The sequence below is a fragment of the Pleurodeles waltl genome, chromosome 9 (assembly GCF_031143425.1).
Source record: "Pleurodeles waltl isolate 20211129_DDA chromosome 9, aPleWal1.hap1.20221129, whole genome shotgun sequence".
Classification (NCBI taxonomy): Eukaryota; Metazoa; Chordata; class Amphibia; order Caudata; family Salamandridae; genus Pleurodeles; species Pleurodeles waltl.
Window position 1 is genome coordinate 20,268,756 of NC_090448.1, and position 19,035 is coordinate 20,287,790.

The 19,035-nt window shown below is 46.7% G+C and overlaps 1 protein-coding gene across 1 annotated transcript in view; it reads right to left on the bottom strand.

Annotated features, from left to right (window-relative positions):
* Positions 1–19,035, bottom strand: part of CAMK1 (calcium/calmodulin dependent protein kinase I) — a 355,059-nt gene that overhangs the window by 242,466 nt on the left and 93,558 nt on the right. The window contains exon 2 of the mRNA XM_069206148.1: positions 9,603–9,751. Coding sequence (XP_069062249.1) covers positions 9,603–9,688 — 86 coding nt within the window. The 5' untranslated portion in view covers positions 9,689–9,751. The remainder of the gene's footprint in view (positions 1–9,602; positions 9,752–19,035) is intronic.

The window sequence follows — 19,035 nt, forward strand, 5'->3', positions numbered from 1 at the left end:
TGTAAACACTGTACTGACTGCATCCTGTGCTCACTGCAGGCAGGCACAGGTTGTAAACACTGTACTGACTGTGTCCTGTGCCTAGTGCGGGCAGACACAGGTTGTAAACACTGTACTGACTGCATCGTGTGCTCACTGCAGGCAGACACAGGTTGTAAACACTGTACTGACTGTGTCCTGTGCCTAGTGCGGGCAGACACAGGTTGTAAACACTGTACTGACTGCATCGTGTGCTCACTGCAGGCAGGCACAGGTTGTAAACAGTGCACTGACTGCATCCTGTGCCTATCGCAGACAGACACAGGTTGTAAACAGTGTACTGACTGTGTCCTGTGTCTAGAGGGGGCACACACAGGTTGTAAACACTGTACTGACTGTATCTTGTGCTTACAGCAGGCAGGCACAGGTTGTAAACACTGTACTGACTGTGTCCTGTGTCTAGAGGGGGCGGACACAGGTTGTAAACACTGTACTGACTGCATCCTGTGCTCACTGCAGGCAGGCACAGGTTGTAAACACTGTACTGACTGTGTCCTGTGCCTAGTGCGGGCAGACACAGGTTGTAAACACTGTACTGACTGCATCCTGTGCTCACTGCAGGCAGGCACAGGTTGTAAACACTGTACTGACTGTGTCCTGTGTCTAGAGGGGGCGGACACAGGTTGTAAACACTGTACTGACTGTATCAGGTGCTTACAGCAGGCAGACACAGGTTGTAAACACTGTACTGACTGTGTCCTGTGTCTAGAGGGGGCGGACACAGGTTGTAAACACTGTACTGACTGCATCCTGTGCCCACTGCAGGCAGGCACAGGTTGTAAACACTGTACTGACTGCATCCTGTGCTCACTGCAGGCAGGCACAGGTTGTAAACACTGCACTGACTGTGTCCTGTGCCTAGTGCAGACAGACACAGGTTGTAAACACTGTACTGACTGCATCCTGTGCCCACTGCAGGCAGGCACAGGTTGTAAACTCTGTACTGACTGTGTCCTGTGCCTAGTGCGGGCAGACACAGGTTGTAAACACTGTACTGACTGCACCCTGTGTTTGGTGCAGGAAGACACTATTCTGACTGTATCTTGGGCTTACTGCAGGCAGACACAGGTTGTAAACACTGTACCGATTCTATCATGTGCAGGCAGACACAGGTTATAAACAGTGCACTGACTGCATCCTGTGCCTAGCGCAGACAGACACAGGTTGTAAACACTGTACTGACTGTGTCCTGTCCCTAGTGCAAGCAGACACAAGTTGTAAACACTGTACTGACTGTGTCCTGTGTCTAGAGGGGGCAGACACAGGTTGTAAACACTGTACTGACTGTATTAGGTGCTTACAGCAGGCAGACACAGGTTGTAAACACTATACTGACTGTGTCCTGTGCCTAGTGCAGGCAGGCACAGGTTGTAAACACTATACTGACTGTGTCCTGTCCCTAGTGCAAGCAGACACAAGTTGTAAACACTGTACTGACTGTATCCTGTGCTTACAACAGGCAGACACAGGTTGTAAACACTGTACTGAGTGTTTCCTGTGCTTAGTGGAGGCAGACACAGGTTGTAAACATTGTACTGACTGTATCCTGTGCTTACAGCAGGCAGACATAGGTTGTAAACACTGTACTGAGTGTGTCCTGTGCTTAGTGGAGGCAGACACAGGTTGTAAACATTGTACTGACTGTATCCTGCGTTTACCGCAGGCAGACACTGGTTGTAAACACTGTACTGATTACATTCTGTGCTCACTTCAGGCAGACACTATTCTGATGGCATCCTGTGCTTACCGCAGGCAGACAAGTTGTAGACACTGTACTGCCTGTGTCCTGTTCCTAGCACAGGCAGACACAAGTTGTAAACACTGTACTGACTGTGTCCTGTGCCTAGTGCAGGCAGACACAGGTTGTAAACACTGTACTGAGTGTGTCCTGTGCCTGGTGCAGGGAGACACAGGTTGTAAACACTATTATGACTGTATCCTGTGCTTACCGCAGGCAGAGACAGGTTTTAAACACTGTAATGCCTGTGTCCTGTTCCTAGCGCAGGCAGACACAAGTTGTAAACACTGTACTGACTGTGTCCTGTGTCCAATGCAGGCAGACACAGGTTGTAAACACTGTACTGAGTGTGTCCTGTGCCTGGTACCGGGAGACACAGGTTGTAAACACTATTATGACTGTATCCTGTGCTTACCGCAAGCAGAGACAGGTTGTAAACACTGTATGGACTGTGTCCTGTGCCTAGCGCAGGCGGGCACAAGTTGTAAACACTGTACTGTGTCTTGTGCCTAGTGCAGGCAGACACAGGTTGTAAACATTGTACTGACTGCATCCTTCGCTCACTGCAGGCAGACATAGGTTGTAAACACTGTACTGAGTGTGTACTGTGCCTAGTGCAGGTAGACACAGGTTGTAAAAAATGTGCTGACTGTGTCCTATGCCTAGCGCAGGTAGACACAGGTTAACACTGCACTGATTGCATCCTGTGCTTGATGCAGGCAGACACTATTCTGACAGCATCCTGTGCTTATTGCAGGCAGACACAGGTTATAAACACTATACTGACTGTGTCCTGTGCCTAGTGCATAAAGACACAGGTTGTAAACACTCTACTGACTGCATCCTGTGTTTGGTGCAGGCAGACACTATTCTGACTGTATCTTGTGCTTACTGCAGGCAAACACAGGTTGTAAACACTGTACTGATTCTATCCTGTGCAGGCAGACACAGGTTGTAAACACTGTACCGATTCTATCATGTGCAGGCAGACACAGGTTGTAATCACTGTACTGACTGTACCCTGTGCCTAGCGCAGGCAGGCACAGGTTGTAAACACTGTACTGACTGCATCCTGTGCCTAGCGCAGGCAGACGCAGGTTGTTAACACGGTACTGATTGCATCCTGTGCTTGGTGCAGGCAGACACAGGTTATAAACACTATACTGACTGTGTCCTGTGCCTAGTGCATAAAGACACAGGTTGTAAACACCGTACTGGCTGCATCCTGTGTTTGGTGCAGGCAGACACTATTCTGACTGTATCCTGTGCTTACTGCAGGCACACACCGGTTGTAAACACTGTACCAATTCTATCCTGTGCAGGCAGACACAGGTTGTAAACACTGTACTGAGTGTGTCCTGTGCCTAGAGCAGGCAGACACAAGCTGTGAACACTGTACTGACTGTGTCCTGTGCCTAGTGCAGGAAGACACAGGTTGTAAACACTGTACTGAGTGTGGCATGTGCCTAGTGCAGGCAGACACAAGTTGTGAACACTGTAGATTGCATCCTGTGGCTAGTGGAGGCAGACACAGGTTGTTAACACTATACTGATTGCATCCTGTGCTTGGTGCAGGCAGACACTATTCTGACTGCATCCTGTGCTTATTGCAGGCAGACACAGGTTGTAAACACTGTACTGAATGTGTCCTGTGCCTAGTGCAGGCAGACACAAGTTGTGAGCATTGCGGACTGCATCCTGTGGCTAGGGGAGGCAGACACAGGTTGTAAACACTGTACTGACTGGATCCTGTGCCTAGCGCAGGCAGACACAGGTTGGTAACACTGTTCTGATGGCATACTGTGCTTACTGCAGGCAGACACAGATTGTAAACACTATCCTGTGCTTATTGCAGGCAGACACAGGTTGTAAACACTGCACAGATTCTATCCTGTATTTACTGTAGGCAGACACAGGTTGTAGACACTGCACAGATTCTATCCTGTGCTTGGTGCAGGCTGACACAGGTTGTAGACACTGCACAGATTCTCTCCTGTGCTTACTGCAGGCAGACACAGGTTGTAGACACTGCACAGATTCTCTCCTGTATTTACTGTAGGCAGACACAGGTTGTAGACACTGCACAGATTCTATTCCGTGCTTGGTGCAGGCAGACACAGGTTGTAAACACTGCACAGATTCTATCCTGTGCTTGGTGCAGGCAGACACAGGTTGTAAACACTGCACCAATTCTATCCTGTATTTACTGTAGGCAGACACAGGTTGTAGACACTGCACAGATTCTATCCTGTGCTTGGTGCAGGCTGACACAGGTTGTAGACACTACACAGATCCTCTCCTGTGCTTACTGCAGGCAGACACAGGTTGTAGACACTGCACAGATTCTCTCCTGTATTTACTGTAGGCAGACTAGGCAGACACAGGTTGTAGACACTGCACAGATTCTATTCCGTGCTTGGTGCAGGCAGACACAGGTTGTAAACACTGCACAGATTCTATCCTGTGCTTGGTGCAGGCAGACACAGGTTGTAAACACTGCACCGATTCTATCCTGTACTTACTGCAGGCAGACACAGGTTGTAAACACTGCACAGATTCTATTCAGTGCTTGGTGCAGGCAGACACAGGTTGTAAACACTGCACAGATTCTATCCTGTACTTACTGCAGGCAGACACAGGTTGCAGACACTGCACAGATTCTATTCAGTGCTTGGTGCAGGCAGACACAGGTTGTAGACACTGCACAGATTCTATTCAGTGCTTGGTGCAGGCAGACACAGCTTGTAAACACTGCACAGATTCTATCCTGTGCTTGCTGCAGGCAGACACAGGTTGTAAACACTGCACAGATTCTATTCTGTGCTTGGTGCAGGCAGACACAGGTTGTAAACACTGCACAGATTCTATCCTGTGCTTGGTGCAGGATGACACAGGTTGTAGACACTACACAGATCCTCTCCTGTGCTTACTGCAGGCAGACACAGGTTGTAGACACTGCACAGATTCTCTCCTGTATTTACTGTATGCAGACTAGGCAGACACAGGTTGTAGACACTGCACAGATTCTATTCAGTGCTTGGTGCAGGCAGACACAGCTTGTAAACACTGCACAGATTCTATCCTGTGCTTGGTGCAGGCAGACACAGGTTGTAAACACTGCACCAATTCTATCCTGTATTTACTGTAGGCAGACACAGGTTGTAGACACTGCACAGATTCTACCTTGTGCTTGGTGCAGGCTGACACAGGTTGTAGACACTACACAGATCCTCTCCTGTGCTTACTGCAGGCAGACACAGGTTGTAGACACTGCACAGATTCTATTCCGTGCTTGGTGCAGGCAGACACAGGTTGTAAACACTGCACAGATTCTATCCTGTGCTTACTGCAGGCAGACACAGGTTGTAAACACTGCACAGATTCTATTCAGTGCTTGGTGCAGGCAGACACAGGTTGTAAACACTGCACAGATTCTATCCTGTACTTACTGCAGGCAGACACAGGTTGTAGACACTGCACAGATTCCATTCAGTGCTTGGTGCAGGCAGACACAGGTTGTAGACACTGCACAGATTCTATTAAGTGCTTGGTGCAGGCAGACACAGCTTGTAAACACTGCACAGATTCTATTCTGTGCTTGGTGCAGGCAGACACAAGTTGTAAACACTGCACAGATTATATTCTGTGCTTGGTGCAGGCAGACACAGCTTGTAAACACTGCACAGATTCTATTCTGTGCTTGGTGCAGGCAGACACAGGTTGTAGACACTGCACAGATTCTATCCTGTGCTTGGTGCAGGCTGACACAGGTTGTAGAAACTACACAGATCCTCTCCTGTGCTTACTGCAGGCAGACACAGGTTGTAGACACTGCACAGATTCTCTCCTGTATTTACTGTAGGCAGACTAGGCAGACACAGGTTGTAGACACTGCACAGATTCTATTCCGTGCTTGGTGCAGGCAGACACAGGTTGTAAACACTGCACAGATTCTATCCTGTGCTTGGTGCAGGCAGACACAGGTTGTAAACACTGCACCGATTCTATCCTGTACTTACTGCAGGCAGACACAGGTTGTAGACACTGCACAGATTCTATTCAGTGCTTGGTGCAGGCAGACACAGGTTGTAGACACTGCACAGATTCTATTCAGTGCTTGGTGCAGGCAGACACAGCTTGTAAACACTGCACAGATTCTATCCTGTGCTTGGTGCAGGCAGACACAGGTTGTAAACACTGCACCAATTCTATCCTGTATTTACTGTAGGCAGACACAGGTTGTAGACACTGCACAGATTCTATCCTGTGCTTGGTGCAGGCTGACACAGGTTGTAGACACTACACAGATCCTCTCCTGTGCTTACTGCAGGCAGACACAGGTTGTAGACACTGCACAGATTCTATTCCGTGCTTGGTGCAGGCAGACACAGGTTGTAAACACTGCACAGATTCTATCCTGTGCTTACTGCAGGCAGACACAGGTTGTAAACACTGCACAGATTCTATTCAGTGCTTGGTGCATGCAGACACAGGTTGTAAACACTGCACAGATTCTATCCTGTACTTACTGCAGGCAGACACAGGTTGTAGACACTGCACAGATTCCATTCAGTGCTTGGTGCAGGCAGACACAGGTTGTAGACACTGCACAGATTCTATTAAGTGCTTGGTGCAGGCAGACACAGCTTGTAAACACTGCACAGATTCTATTCTGTGCTTGGTGCAGGCAGACACAAGTTGTAAACACTGCACAGATTCTATTCTGTGCTTGGTGCAGGCAGACACAGCTTGTAAACACTGCACAGATTCTATTCTGTGCTTGGTGCAGGCAGACACAGCTTGTAGACACTGCACAGATTCTATCCTGTGCTTGGTGCAGGCTGACACAGGTTGTAGAAACTATACAGATCCTCTCCTGTGCTTACTGCAGGCAGACACAGGTTGTAGACACTGCACAGATTCTCTCCTGTATTTACTGTAGGCAGACTAGGCAGACACAGGTTGTAGACACTGCACAGATTCTATTCCGTGCTTGGTGCAGGCAGACACAGGTTGTAAACACTGCACAGATTCTATCCTGTGCTTGGTGCAGGCAGACACAGGTTGTAAACACTGCACCGATTCTATCCTGTACTTACTGCAGGCAGACACAGGTTGTAAACACTGCACAGATTCTATTCAGTGCTTGGTGCAGGCAGACACAGGTTGTAAACACTGCACAGATTCTATCCTGTGCTTGGTGCAGGCAGACACAGGTTGTAGACACTGCACAGATTCTCTCCTGTGCTTACTGCAGGCAGACACAGGTTGTAGACACTGCACAGATTCTCTCCTGTATTTACTGTAGGCAGACTAGGCAGACACAGGTTGTAGACACTGCACAGATTCTATTCAGTGCTTGGTGCAGGCAGACACAGCTTGTAAACACTGCACAGATTCTATTCTGTGCTTGGTGCAGGCAGACACAGGTTGTAGACACTGCACAGATTCTATCCTGTGCTTGGTGCAGGCTGACACAGGTTGTAGAAACTACACAGATCCTCTCCTGTGCTTACTGCAGGCAGACACAGGTTGTAGACACTGCACAGATTCTCTCCTGTATTTACTGTAGGCAGACTAGGCAGACACAGGTTGTAGACACTGCACAGATTCTATTCCGTGCTTGGTGCAGGCAGACACAGGTTGTAAACACTGCACAGATTCTATCCTGTGCTTGGTGCAGGCAGACACAGGTTGTAAACACTGCACCGATTCTATCCTGTACTTACTGCAGGCAGACACAGGTTGTAGACACTGCACAGATTCTATTCAGTGCTTGGTGCAGGCAGACACAGGTTGTAGACACTGCACAGATTCTATTCAGTGCTTGGTGCAGGCAGACACAGCTTGTAAACACTGCACAGATTCTATCCTGTGCTTGGTGCAGGCAGACACAGGTTGTAAACACTGCACCAATTCTATCCTGTATTTACTGTAGGCAGACACAGGTTGTAGACACTGCACAGATTCTATCCTGTGCTTGGTGCAGGCTGACACAGGTTGTAGACACTACACAGATCCTCTCCTGTGCTTACTGCAGGCAGACACAGGTTGTAGACACTGCACAGATTCTATTCCGTGCTTGGTGCAGGCAGACACAGGTTGTAAACACTGCACAGATTCTATCCTGTGCTTACTGCAGGCAGACACAGGTTGTAAACACTGCACAGATTCTATTCAGTGCTTGGTGCATGCAGACACAGGTTGTAAACACTGCACAGATTCTATCCTGTACTTACTGCAGGCAGACACAGGTTGTAGACACTGCACAGATTCCATTCAGTGCTTGGTGCAGGCAGACACAGGTTGTAGACACTGCACAGATTCTATTAAGTGCTTGGTGCAGGCAGACACAGCTTGTAAACACTGCACAGATTCTATTCTGTGCTTGGTGCAGGCAGACACAAGTTGTAAACACTGCACAGATTCTATTCTGTGCTTGGTGCAGGCAGACACAGCTTGTAAACACTGCACAGATTCTATTCTGTGCTTGGTGCAGGCAGACACAGCTTGTAGACACTGCACAGATTCTATCCTGTGCTTGGTGCAGGCTGACACAGGTTGTAGAAACTACACAGATCCTCTCCTGTGCTTACTGCAGGCAGACACAGGTTGTAGACACTGCACAGATTCTCTCCTGTATTTACTGTAGGCAGACTAGGCAGACACAGGTTGTAGACACTGCACAGATTCTATTCCGTGCTTGGTGCAGGCAGACACAGGTTGTAAACACTGCACAGATTCTATCCTGTGCTTGGTGCAGGCAGACACAGGTTGTAAACACTGCACCGATTCTATCCTGTACTTACTGCAGGCAGACACAGGTTGTAAACACTGCACAGATTCTATTCAGTGCTTGGTGCAGGCAGACACAGGTTGTAAACACTGCACAGATTCTATCCTGTGCTTGGTGCAGGCAGACACAGGTTGTAGACACTGCACAGATTCTCTCCTGTGCTTACTGCAGGCAGACACAGGTTGTAGACACTGCACAGATTCTCTCCTGTATTTACTGTAGGCAGACTAGGCAGACACAGGTTGTAGACACTGCACAGATTCTATTCAGTGCTTGGTGCAGGCAGACACAGCTTGTAAACACTGCACAGATTCTATCCTGTGCTTGGTGCAGGCAGACACAGCTTGTAAACACTGCACAGATTCTATCCTGTGCTTGGTGCAGGCAGACACAGGTTGTAAACACTGCACCGATTCTATCCTGTACTTACTGCAGGCAGACTTAGGTTTAAGAAATCCATGTGCCTTGTGATACATTACGCAGGTGAAGCAGTACATTATTCCCTGTTTACTCCATGGGCTTTGCGTTGGCAACAATGTGCTGTTTTTATAGTGTGCATACTTAGGACAACGCACATTGCAGAATCTCTCCCCTGTGGGCGGGAAGTCCTTGTATAGGCAGACGCAGACTGTTAACAAAGCCACAGTTGTACTGTGTGCCTTGGTTAGGGATGAGAGTGCAGCATCCAAGGACTTCCTGATATGTGACATGTTCCATATCAGGAGTTCCTGTCACGTGACAGCTCCATCCTGGGAGTCCCCATCTCAGGTGTCACAGTTGCCTGACTCTCTGAAGGAGGAGAATACTTCTTGCCAGATCTAAAAGGAACTGATTGGCCTTGAAGAATGAATAGAGCAGCCTATAGAGTGACGCAGGAGTGCGCACAGCTGAGCGAGAGTTGACCTGATTGGGCAGGGGATGCCTAGGCGTTGACCTGATAGGGCAGAGCCGCTCCTAAGGTTATGTTTTTGTCCCTCAGGGTTCTTTCCCTTCTTGTTCTCAACACCCACCATGGACTTGGGTACTCACGTTCCCAAAACGTCGCGGAACTCGTAGATCTCGCGGATGTCCTCGGCCTTCTTCTTCCAGCTGGGCCCATCGTCTCCAAGGGGCATGGTGAAGCTCGGTTCCTCCCCTTCCCTCTCAGAACCCCTCACCAGGTAGAGTTAGGAGTAAACCTGTCAAAGGGAAGAGAAGGCAAGGCTGGGTTACTTTCCAGTGGTATGTTCTCTTGGTTGTTTACATTGGAGGTTTTGCTGCTCTCAGACCACCTCGGTGCCCGGGGTGGACTGGGGTGGGACAGGTAGACAGGGACATCTTAAGGATTGTGGGGGTCCCCGGGCCAAAGGTATTTGGGGGGCCTGTTCAGAACAGCTTAGAATTTATGATCCAATTTCAGCTCCTTCGTGCCCTCTGTGGCCAGGTCACTGACAGTGCACAGCTTCCCTTGTCCAAATTCTAAATGTATTTACATGTAATATTCATGGATAGTGATGTGTTTCCAATATTTTAACACATTAGCAGCTGAATAATATTACGGTAAATAATCTCTGTGACCTCCCCCCCATTTCTCATATGTGAGGTCCTGTTTTGTTTTAAAAGAACACTTGTAATGAATGTTGTATGAAACAAACAGCAGTTCTCTGCAAAATGTCAGTAAATGTCACATATCACCCACATTACAAAGAAAATTAAAACAACCCGTTTAAGAATTATTCGAGGTCATCGGGGCAGGTCTCTGCAGAACAGAGCCGGCTCTATCAGAGGGCCCCTGAAAGGCTGGGGCCCTGGGCCAGAGCCGGCTCTATCAGAGGGCCCCTGAAAGGCTGGGGCCCTGGGCCAGAGCCGGCTCTATCGGGGAGCCCCTGAAAGGCTGGGGGCCTGGGCCAGAGCTCATTAAAGAATGGTCTAAAGCATAGTATCAGGTCGAAGTTTGTCTAATTAAGTTACTTCATATGCTGCCTATATATATATATATATATATATATATATATATATATATATATATATATATATATATATATATATATATATATATATATATATATATATATATATATATATATATATATATATATATATATATATATATATATATATAGAGGCTGTCTACAAGATACACTCTGGGTAATAAACCAATGTTATATGAGTACGATATTGGTTGAGGGAGCAAAAAACAGTCGTAGCTCGCAGCACGCGCATGGGGCTGCGGGCCTGGGGGAGAGGGGGAATAATCATTCAATTATTTAAAAAAAACAAAAATACTTACCTGCACGCCCCCGCTCCTCCATCTCCTCTGCTGCAGGCACAGGCTCCCAGCCTGCCCTGCGGCCAATACTGACCCAGCCAGGGCGCTCCCAGGCAGACTGGGAGCCTGTGGAGGCTCTCTCCAGCCCGGCCACACAGTGCCGGGCTGGAGAGAGCACACTGTCCATGTGTGTTTGGCCGGCCCGAGACGGCCGCCAAACATACATGTGCAATGAGGGGGAGTGCTGAGCATTCCCCATCACTGCTCGTCACCTCTGTGGTCCCGCCCCTTTGCAAGAAAACGATAATAAACACAGTTTATTATTTTTTTCTTGTAAAGGTTTTGCAGCTGCTGCTGGTGGGCGGCGACGCTCCTCCGCCCTAACGGAGGATCCGCCCCTGGCATAAAACCACAAGGTGAAGGGCATTGAGGAAGACGAGTAAAGGTAGCGAATAAGACAACTTATGCATTGGTACCAAGCAGACAAGCAAGAATTGCAGCAAGCTCATAGACAACGCACCATCCCTATTAATACCCAATAGTAAGAAAATACAAATAGAAAACAACAATACTGCTATTAGGTTTCAATAAGCGTGCAACTTCACCAAAGTTCCTGCTGCAAGAAGGAACTAAACAGGGCTGAGGCAGCCCCACTGGAAAACACTCAAAGAGGCGGTGCACAGCAATATAAGCAAATAAATATATAGTATATATACAGTGCAGATGAACAGTACTTTTTAAATATTTCGTTGCAAGTCCGAAATGTTAATTCCACACAGTTCCGTAGGTGAGATAAGTTAGGACAAAAAATAAAATAAAACAGCCTTGTGTTCTTGCATTTCCATAGGCAAATTGAATAATACTCAGGATGAACAGCCAACGCGTTTCGCCCAATTGAAGGGCTTTTTCAGGGCATCAATGGTATCCAGTCGGTAATAATAGTAACAAATGCATTGATAAATTAGTGACCGCTTATACTGTAATGCGGCATGTCCCGCGCTCCAAAGGGATTCTATGACGCAATCAGAACGACCGCGAGAGATCTCACGCGGCCGGCCCGAGTGTAAAGCCGGCCGCTGACAGGAAACCTCTTGAAGGAAACCTCTGGTCCGGGTGTACTAGCGATAGCATTAGTACCATACACATTACTTGTATTGACATATGATACTTTAAAAGACACATATTGGACACATATTGAAAATATACTTAAAACGATGTTTATTGTAAGTATCAACCATATGAGACTTTAAAAGATGCATATTCTATGTATCACAGATAATACACACATTAAATGTGTCGAACATTTACTTTAAAATATGCTTATTACATAGAGTAAACACAACACATTAAGAGATACATATATGTATCAAACGTATGATACATTAAAATATACATATTATATACAGCAAACATATGATGCATTAAAGGATACACATTATATGTATCAGACATATCCTTCAAAATATACTTCTTCTATTTTCAACATGTGATCCTTTACAAGATATACATTATATATAGGGAACATATCATACATGAAAAGATACGTAAATTATGTATATGATGTACCATACTTTAAACATTTAGCAACAAGGGTGCAGGCCTAGATGCCCCAGGGAGGAGGGAGTAAACAGCAGGGGTGTAGTTTGGTCAGTAAGTTTTGGTGGGGGGGCAATCACGCTGACATATAATGTTAAAATACATTATAGGGCTGGCATATTATGTTAAAATACATTATAGGGCTGGCATATAATGTTAAAATACAGTATAGGGGTGGCATACATTGTAAAATTTATTATAGGACTGCCATATAATGTTAAAATACACTATAGAGCTGGCATACAATGTTAAAATGCATTACAGGGCTGGCATATAATGTTAAATTACAATATATGACAAGCAGGGCGCATGAAAGGGGCGTAAAGGGCGGTGGAAAGAAGAGAAGAGGACACTGGTAGAGTTGCTACTAAGGGAGAAAAAACACAATATATTGCAAAATAACCAACATTTTCAGTCTTTCAAAACAGAGAGAGGGAAAGGGAGTGTGTGTGTGTGTACGTTTTTGTCTGTATGTAAAAATTCCTTTTCAAATCAGACAGACACCTCCTCATACCCATGGGCGTCCTCAAGGGGGAGGGAGAATATGGGGGGGCACATCTCCCCCCCCGGATTTAGGTTCAGCCTGGTGTACAGACTCACAGTGCAGCGTAACACTAAGGCCGATGTTGAGTAATGCAGCCTGAACTAGTATGGCCACAGTCCCCGCCAAAAAAAGACCAGGGTACCGCAGATGGGTCACGGAAGGTGCCTCCCCCCCTTAAAAAAATGTCTGCGGATTGCCATAATTACATCTGACTGTAAGCACCTGGACACAACTATTTGTTAGAAAACATATTTACCAGGGGAGTGTGACACACCCCTTGAAGCTACACCCCTGGCCTGGACTAAAACGAGTCTGCATGTCAGGGTAGGTGTGAATACGTGTTGCGGACAGTGGCGTAGCGTGGGTTGTCAGCACCCGGGGCAAGGCAAGTAATTTGCGCCCCCTAACCCGGGGCAAGGCAAGTAATTTGCGCCCCCTAACCCGGGGCAAGGCAAGTAATTTGCGCCCCCTAACCTGTGGATTTAGTCTCTTCCAAGATGTTGCGCCCGGTGCGGCCGGCCCCCCCTGCACCCCCCACGCTACGCCACTGGTTGCGGATGCCAGATTTCACAACTATTTTCCGAGCATGTGTTGGGGGGGGGGGGGCGTTTGGCCCCGACGCGGGCCGCGAGGGCAGGACATTGAGTCTGAGCAGGAAGGGGAAGAGACCGACAGCCAGATGTGAATAAGGGGTTTAAGAACAGGGGCTTAGCCGGCAGCTAAGGGAGGGTGGTGCTTGGGGTGCGGGACTCTGCTGACACTGAGGCGAGATTATACTAGGGAGGTGTCGATGGAAGGCTGCATGGGTTGGAAAGATGGAGACTTCTGGAGGTCTTGTTAAAGGTATATTGAGAATGACGAGCAGCCTATTACACCATTAATAAGTGAGGATACTGTAGTGTCTTGGATATCATGTGCGCTAGGACCCTTCCAGTCCTGGGTGGACTTTAGAAAGGAATTACGTAACGTGATGGGAGGTGCTAAGGTGTGGTTATGAAAGTTATGACCCAATACGTGCAGTGTGCAATAGTATGTTGGAGAATAAAGACGTCAGGTACTGAGCTCTGTGTGTGGTGTATTCAACTGCGTGCTCCGGGGATGGGGAGGCGCTACAGATACGAGGGCCTCGGTTCCTTAGAATGGGTGGCAGCGGCAGGTTGTAACGAATGTACTTTGAGTGCCCACATCTTAAAGATTAGAGAGGCAAAGAGTGTGGGGTAATATGAAAAATAACTAACTAACATTGTCGTGTTAAGTAGACACATCCCACTAGAAGTGGGCGAGCCGATGATAGTGTGAGCCGGGCTCTGGCTCAGCTTGAGGTCCCGTTAGAACCTCGAGCCCCTGATGGGCCGAGCTTTCATGTGGCTTCTGCCCGCCACCCTCGCTCTACCTCCATGCACAGTAAGTTAAAACCAGAGCAAAAACCTTTGAGGAGCAAAGAGGAGACAGTGGCTAATTTGTACAAAACACCACTTAACGAAACTGTGTGATCTGAGGCAAACATCTTCTTTTACTGATCCTTTTTTTCTTCACTGTTGCATTTAAAGGCGCCTTCAAGTCAATGAGTTCAGCTTCTGAAAACCTATTGTGTTTAATAGACTAATGTTGCTCTGTCTATACCAATCCAGGCCACATACAGGGTTCACATGACAACGCTCGTGCCATTTAGTTCACTAATAGTGCTACGGCCGAAGTGGGCCTACAAGGGAGGAACTGCTGTAAGTTCATGTTTAAAAACTATCACTTTGAATAAGTACTTTTCAGTGCAGTGCTATATTAATGTCAAAGCTGTCACATGTTCAAGAAATACACTTTTTTTTATTTTTGAAGAGACATTATCATATTTTATGTGATGTTTGTTGTATGATTTACGTGCCAAACATTTTCAGGCCTCGGCTCGTGCATGGGCTCTAAGAGCCAAACCACATCCTTGGCTCGACTCTGGCTTGCCTCAGCCTGTTAATTCATTGGCTCATGAATCTCCACATACCTTTTGGGGGTGGGCAATCGTTCATACATCTACCTGCATGTGTTTTCAATCATGCCTTAAACTTCTGTTGATTTGCCTTCATTGGAAAAGAATACTTTCTAATTCAAACAATAAAAAAAAACCTCTAAATGTTCACCTGGCGCACCTTTCTGGCAGTGAGCAGCAAATACGTGGCAAGCTTTATTCCTGCGTTACTGAGAACCTCAGTTCACCTTCATAATATGCTCATTTGGCAACAGTCACTGGAAAAGAGACAAGCAGTGGCAAAGCCAATAGGCCTTGCGTTTTAGACGTACTGGCTTTGACAATACTTTTTGCCAGTACTCTGCTCCATAGGGAAAAACAGAATGAAAAAACAGCGCAATGACATGTACCTGCTCATACGTGTTATACTGCTAGGGGGACCCAGTGTGATGACATATGTGTCTGCATACATCAACATGCAAGTGTGCAAATACAACATGACATCGCCACCATTAATTGTAATGTTTCAAGGGGGCATTTGCAAATTTAAGAAAAACTGAATTTAAAAGTGTGTATATAGCTTTTTAAAAAAAAGGAGCATTTTAGCAGCAACTAGGGTCTGCCGGCTCTCAATCAAAGTTGACTGCTATGGAAGGTGTAGGGGAGCCACAGAGGCGCTTGAGTTAGGGGGACTAAAAAAATAAATAAAAGTAAAAATAACTGGGTTGAAGAAACTCAGGTTGGGGAAGAAGCAGCAGAGAGCTGAGTGGGTATTTTGGGAATGAGCAAGACAGAACAAGAAAACACTTGCACTCACATGGAGTGCTGTCATGAAAAGAAAAAAACTGTTCCCTGAATATGTGCAGTGGAAATATACAGGTCGTTCAATCAAAAGCATGTTAAAGAAGCTATGCTCCAGGGGAGGGCCAAACACAAACAGAGGAAGGAAAACCATTGATTTAAAAGCGAGAAAATGTGTGACATGAAAACTAACCAATGGGAGGCAATCAGCTGGCTCAGACTCAGTGTATGAATTGATATTGTCCCCGATAGGTTCTTCACAACCCACAGCTTCTGGCAACAACTAAAAACATAGCGGCGTAGGCTGCCTCACTACCTCCTAGCTGTCCAAAGTCTGCCCAATTACAGGATAGTTCAATGACATGATGCTCCGTGCACTGTGACATCAGCAAAAAAAGAAAAAGATACAAGGGAAAAGTCTCCATCGAACACAACGGGCACTTGTTCAGGTAGATTTGGTACAAAATGGTGACAAACAGTTGTCTTTTTACTGTTTCGAATATGCACTGCTGAGGGTGCTCCGCACAGCCCCTTATAGGTTGAGCGCTCAAGCGCTTTTCGACCTGTTGTAAGTATTCTGTGGGCTTTTAACCACGCCAATCCCACGTCTATTACTTTCACTCGTTTATGGGCTTGCCTTTCAAAAATCCCTTGAAGTCACTTGTAAATGCTTTATGTTTGTCCTGCTTTGGGGCGGTTTTGTTACTGCCTTACAGACTGACCCTGTTACATGGATTATTGCACGATTGCCGATATAATTCAGTGTGGGCGAACATTTTTTCTTTTGTCTCTCCACTTCGTGCTCCATGGCAGCCATGGCGCTCACAGCGTGAACAGCACAGAACAGCGCGAACTCCATTGGTGGTATTGAAGTGTTGATCACATTGTTCACACTGTTTCCTAATCAGAATCATTTCTTTTGGTTCTCCCCTTCACGCTCAATAGCTTTAAAAAAAACACTTGTAATTGATAAATGATTTACGTAAAAAAAAACAGAATTTCTCAAAATGGCTATCCCAACACAGCAGGACAGCCTATACTACAATATTCACTGTACTCAGGAAACTCGCCCCATAATACTTTGCAGGCCATTACTTTTAGATACATTTTTTGCTCATAACTCAGCCTGTGGTGGTCCTAGGATAATGGGACCACCACCAAAACGTTCAAGACAACTCGCTCTTTCTGTCAACATCATCTCTGGGTCCCCACACTTGGTTAGAGGGCACCCCAAAATAATAACCCCTCCCACCATTGTTTCTTTTTAAGTTCTTTCATGGCTGGAACTTCTGTTTTATAGCTGGGAGTAGTTTGCATTATAAGGGCCTTGTTTGTAATGTCATTGAAGTAAGTCTGTTAGCTCCGAAAATGTGTAAGGCACTACCTCCTCCAGGGGCAAAATGTAGGGTTACACTGCATTACTTTCTGCCATTTTCTTGTCATGTGGTTATGCCCTCTAGGGGCTGACTGTATGGTTCCATGACCATGTTTCTTAGAAATGCTATTTTCATTGTGGTGTCCTCCAGGAGCTCTTCTGAGCGTTACAGCCTAATGCCATAGTTTACACGATAATTTTATATGATTTATTAATCTCTCCATACTGCAATTATGACCATGATTCAGGCCATCTTTACATCCTTAGTACACTATGACTGTTTGAAAATGTTTTATATGTTTGGGGGACCCTTCTAGATGATTTCTCTTGTTACTCCTCCGTGGCTGGCTTGTGTCTTTTTGTTTGGGAATTGTGCTAGGCAGCCAGCAATGACAGATTTAAATTAGGATGCAAAATGGCTACATTTTCATTTTTGGCTGCAGATAAAAGTAGAAGGTATATGGAAGTGTTTATGATATATATGACGGGCCACTGGAATTATGTGGCAGGAAAAGACCAAATTATGAGGCAGAGTTGACCAATTTCTTTTGGCAAGAAAAGTCCAGTTATGAATTTACAACACCCATAGGTCTAGCTCAAGCAAATGTGAGACCTATTGCAGTGCATTCATGTGAATAACAGAGCAGCTCCTTTAAAACCGCTCTATTTGCACTGAGTGACTGCACCTGCCTGCACGGGGATATCTGGGGGGTCCATTGGACCCCTTTGCCCCCCTTCAGAGAGTGCCATTCCCCCAACTTTTAGGTGGTGCACTGGTATTGCACCTCCTGACCGTTTCTTTACCTCTGCGTCCATGTCTATAATACGGCGCGGGTGCAGAAGCAAAGGTATTGCCTCATTTGCATAGGGCCACACCCCATGCAAATGGGGGAACCCCCTCTGGAGATAGCGTTGGTGCTATATGTGTACCAGCGCAGTCGATATTACGGAATGGGCAACATAAGCATCGGCGGCTGTGCCCCGGCGTCCCAGAACTCTTTCTTGGTAGCTGAGCTTCCCACAGCATCAGATTAACTATCCACCCTGATGCTCTAAATCAACCACCACACAAGCGGACTAGAACTTTTCATAACAAAGACAGCAGCATTCAAGAGTTAACAAGAAACTAGCTGTACACGTTGACCATCTCGGCCACTACTCAAGCCCTGGCTGCAACCCGAGCAATGTCCAGACAACTCGCAAGAACCGCTAATCCCCTCCGGCACAGCTAAGGAACAGAAAAACATAACACCCTCTCTACCACTGCCCACTGTATCTGGCTCATAGCTAGAACAACAGCAAACACACCAGAGGAAACTGAAAAACCAACCTATAACCTCACCCACGAGCATCAGAGCTCCAAAAGATGCTGACCCATGACTACAAAGCCCTCCATAACCTAGGACCAGCACACCTCAACCACTGTATCAGCTTCCACCTCCCCTCCACACCCTGTTCACCCTGACTGAATATCATCAACACCCTCTGTCCTAAAAGCCACAAGGGAGGAGGTTGTAGACATGCCCCAGAAATCAAAGATTCCAGCCAAACCTCAGCAAACCTCCACACCTGGGCTTTCCCATAGCAACAAGAGCCATCAGCAACACACAACCAACTGATGCTTCCACTGAATTAGGGGAGGCAAGGAGCCCTGGTGCATGCCACATTCTTCTGTCTAGCCTTATATCTGGTTTTCCCCAGGAATTGTTAGACTATTGTAAGCTTATATACCGTAGGACAAGACGACTTAAATGCAGTCCAGTTACATTTGGGAAAGTATGCCTACGGGTGGTGATGTCTACAGTATGGCTGCATAGAAAGAGCCAGTCCTAGGATGCTTTTTTCTGGTCCAGGGAGGAACTAGCCTGGTAGTTTAGACTGCACTGTTAGACTGTTTAGACTGATTCCCAAAAGGCTTGGTCCAATCTGCGATGGCATGGT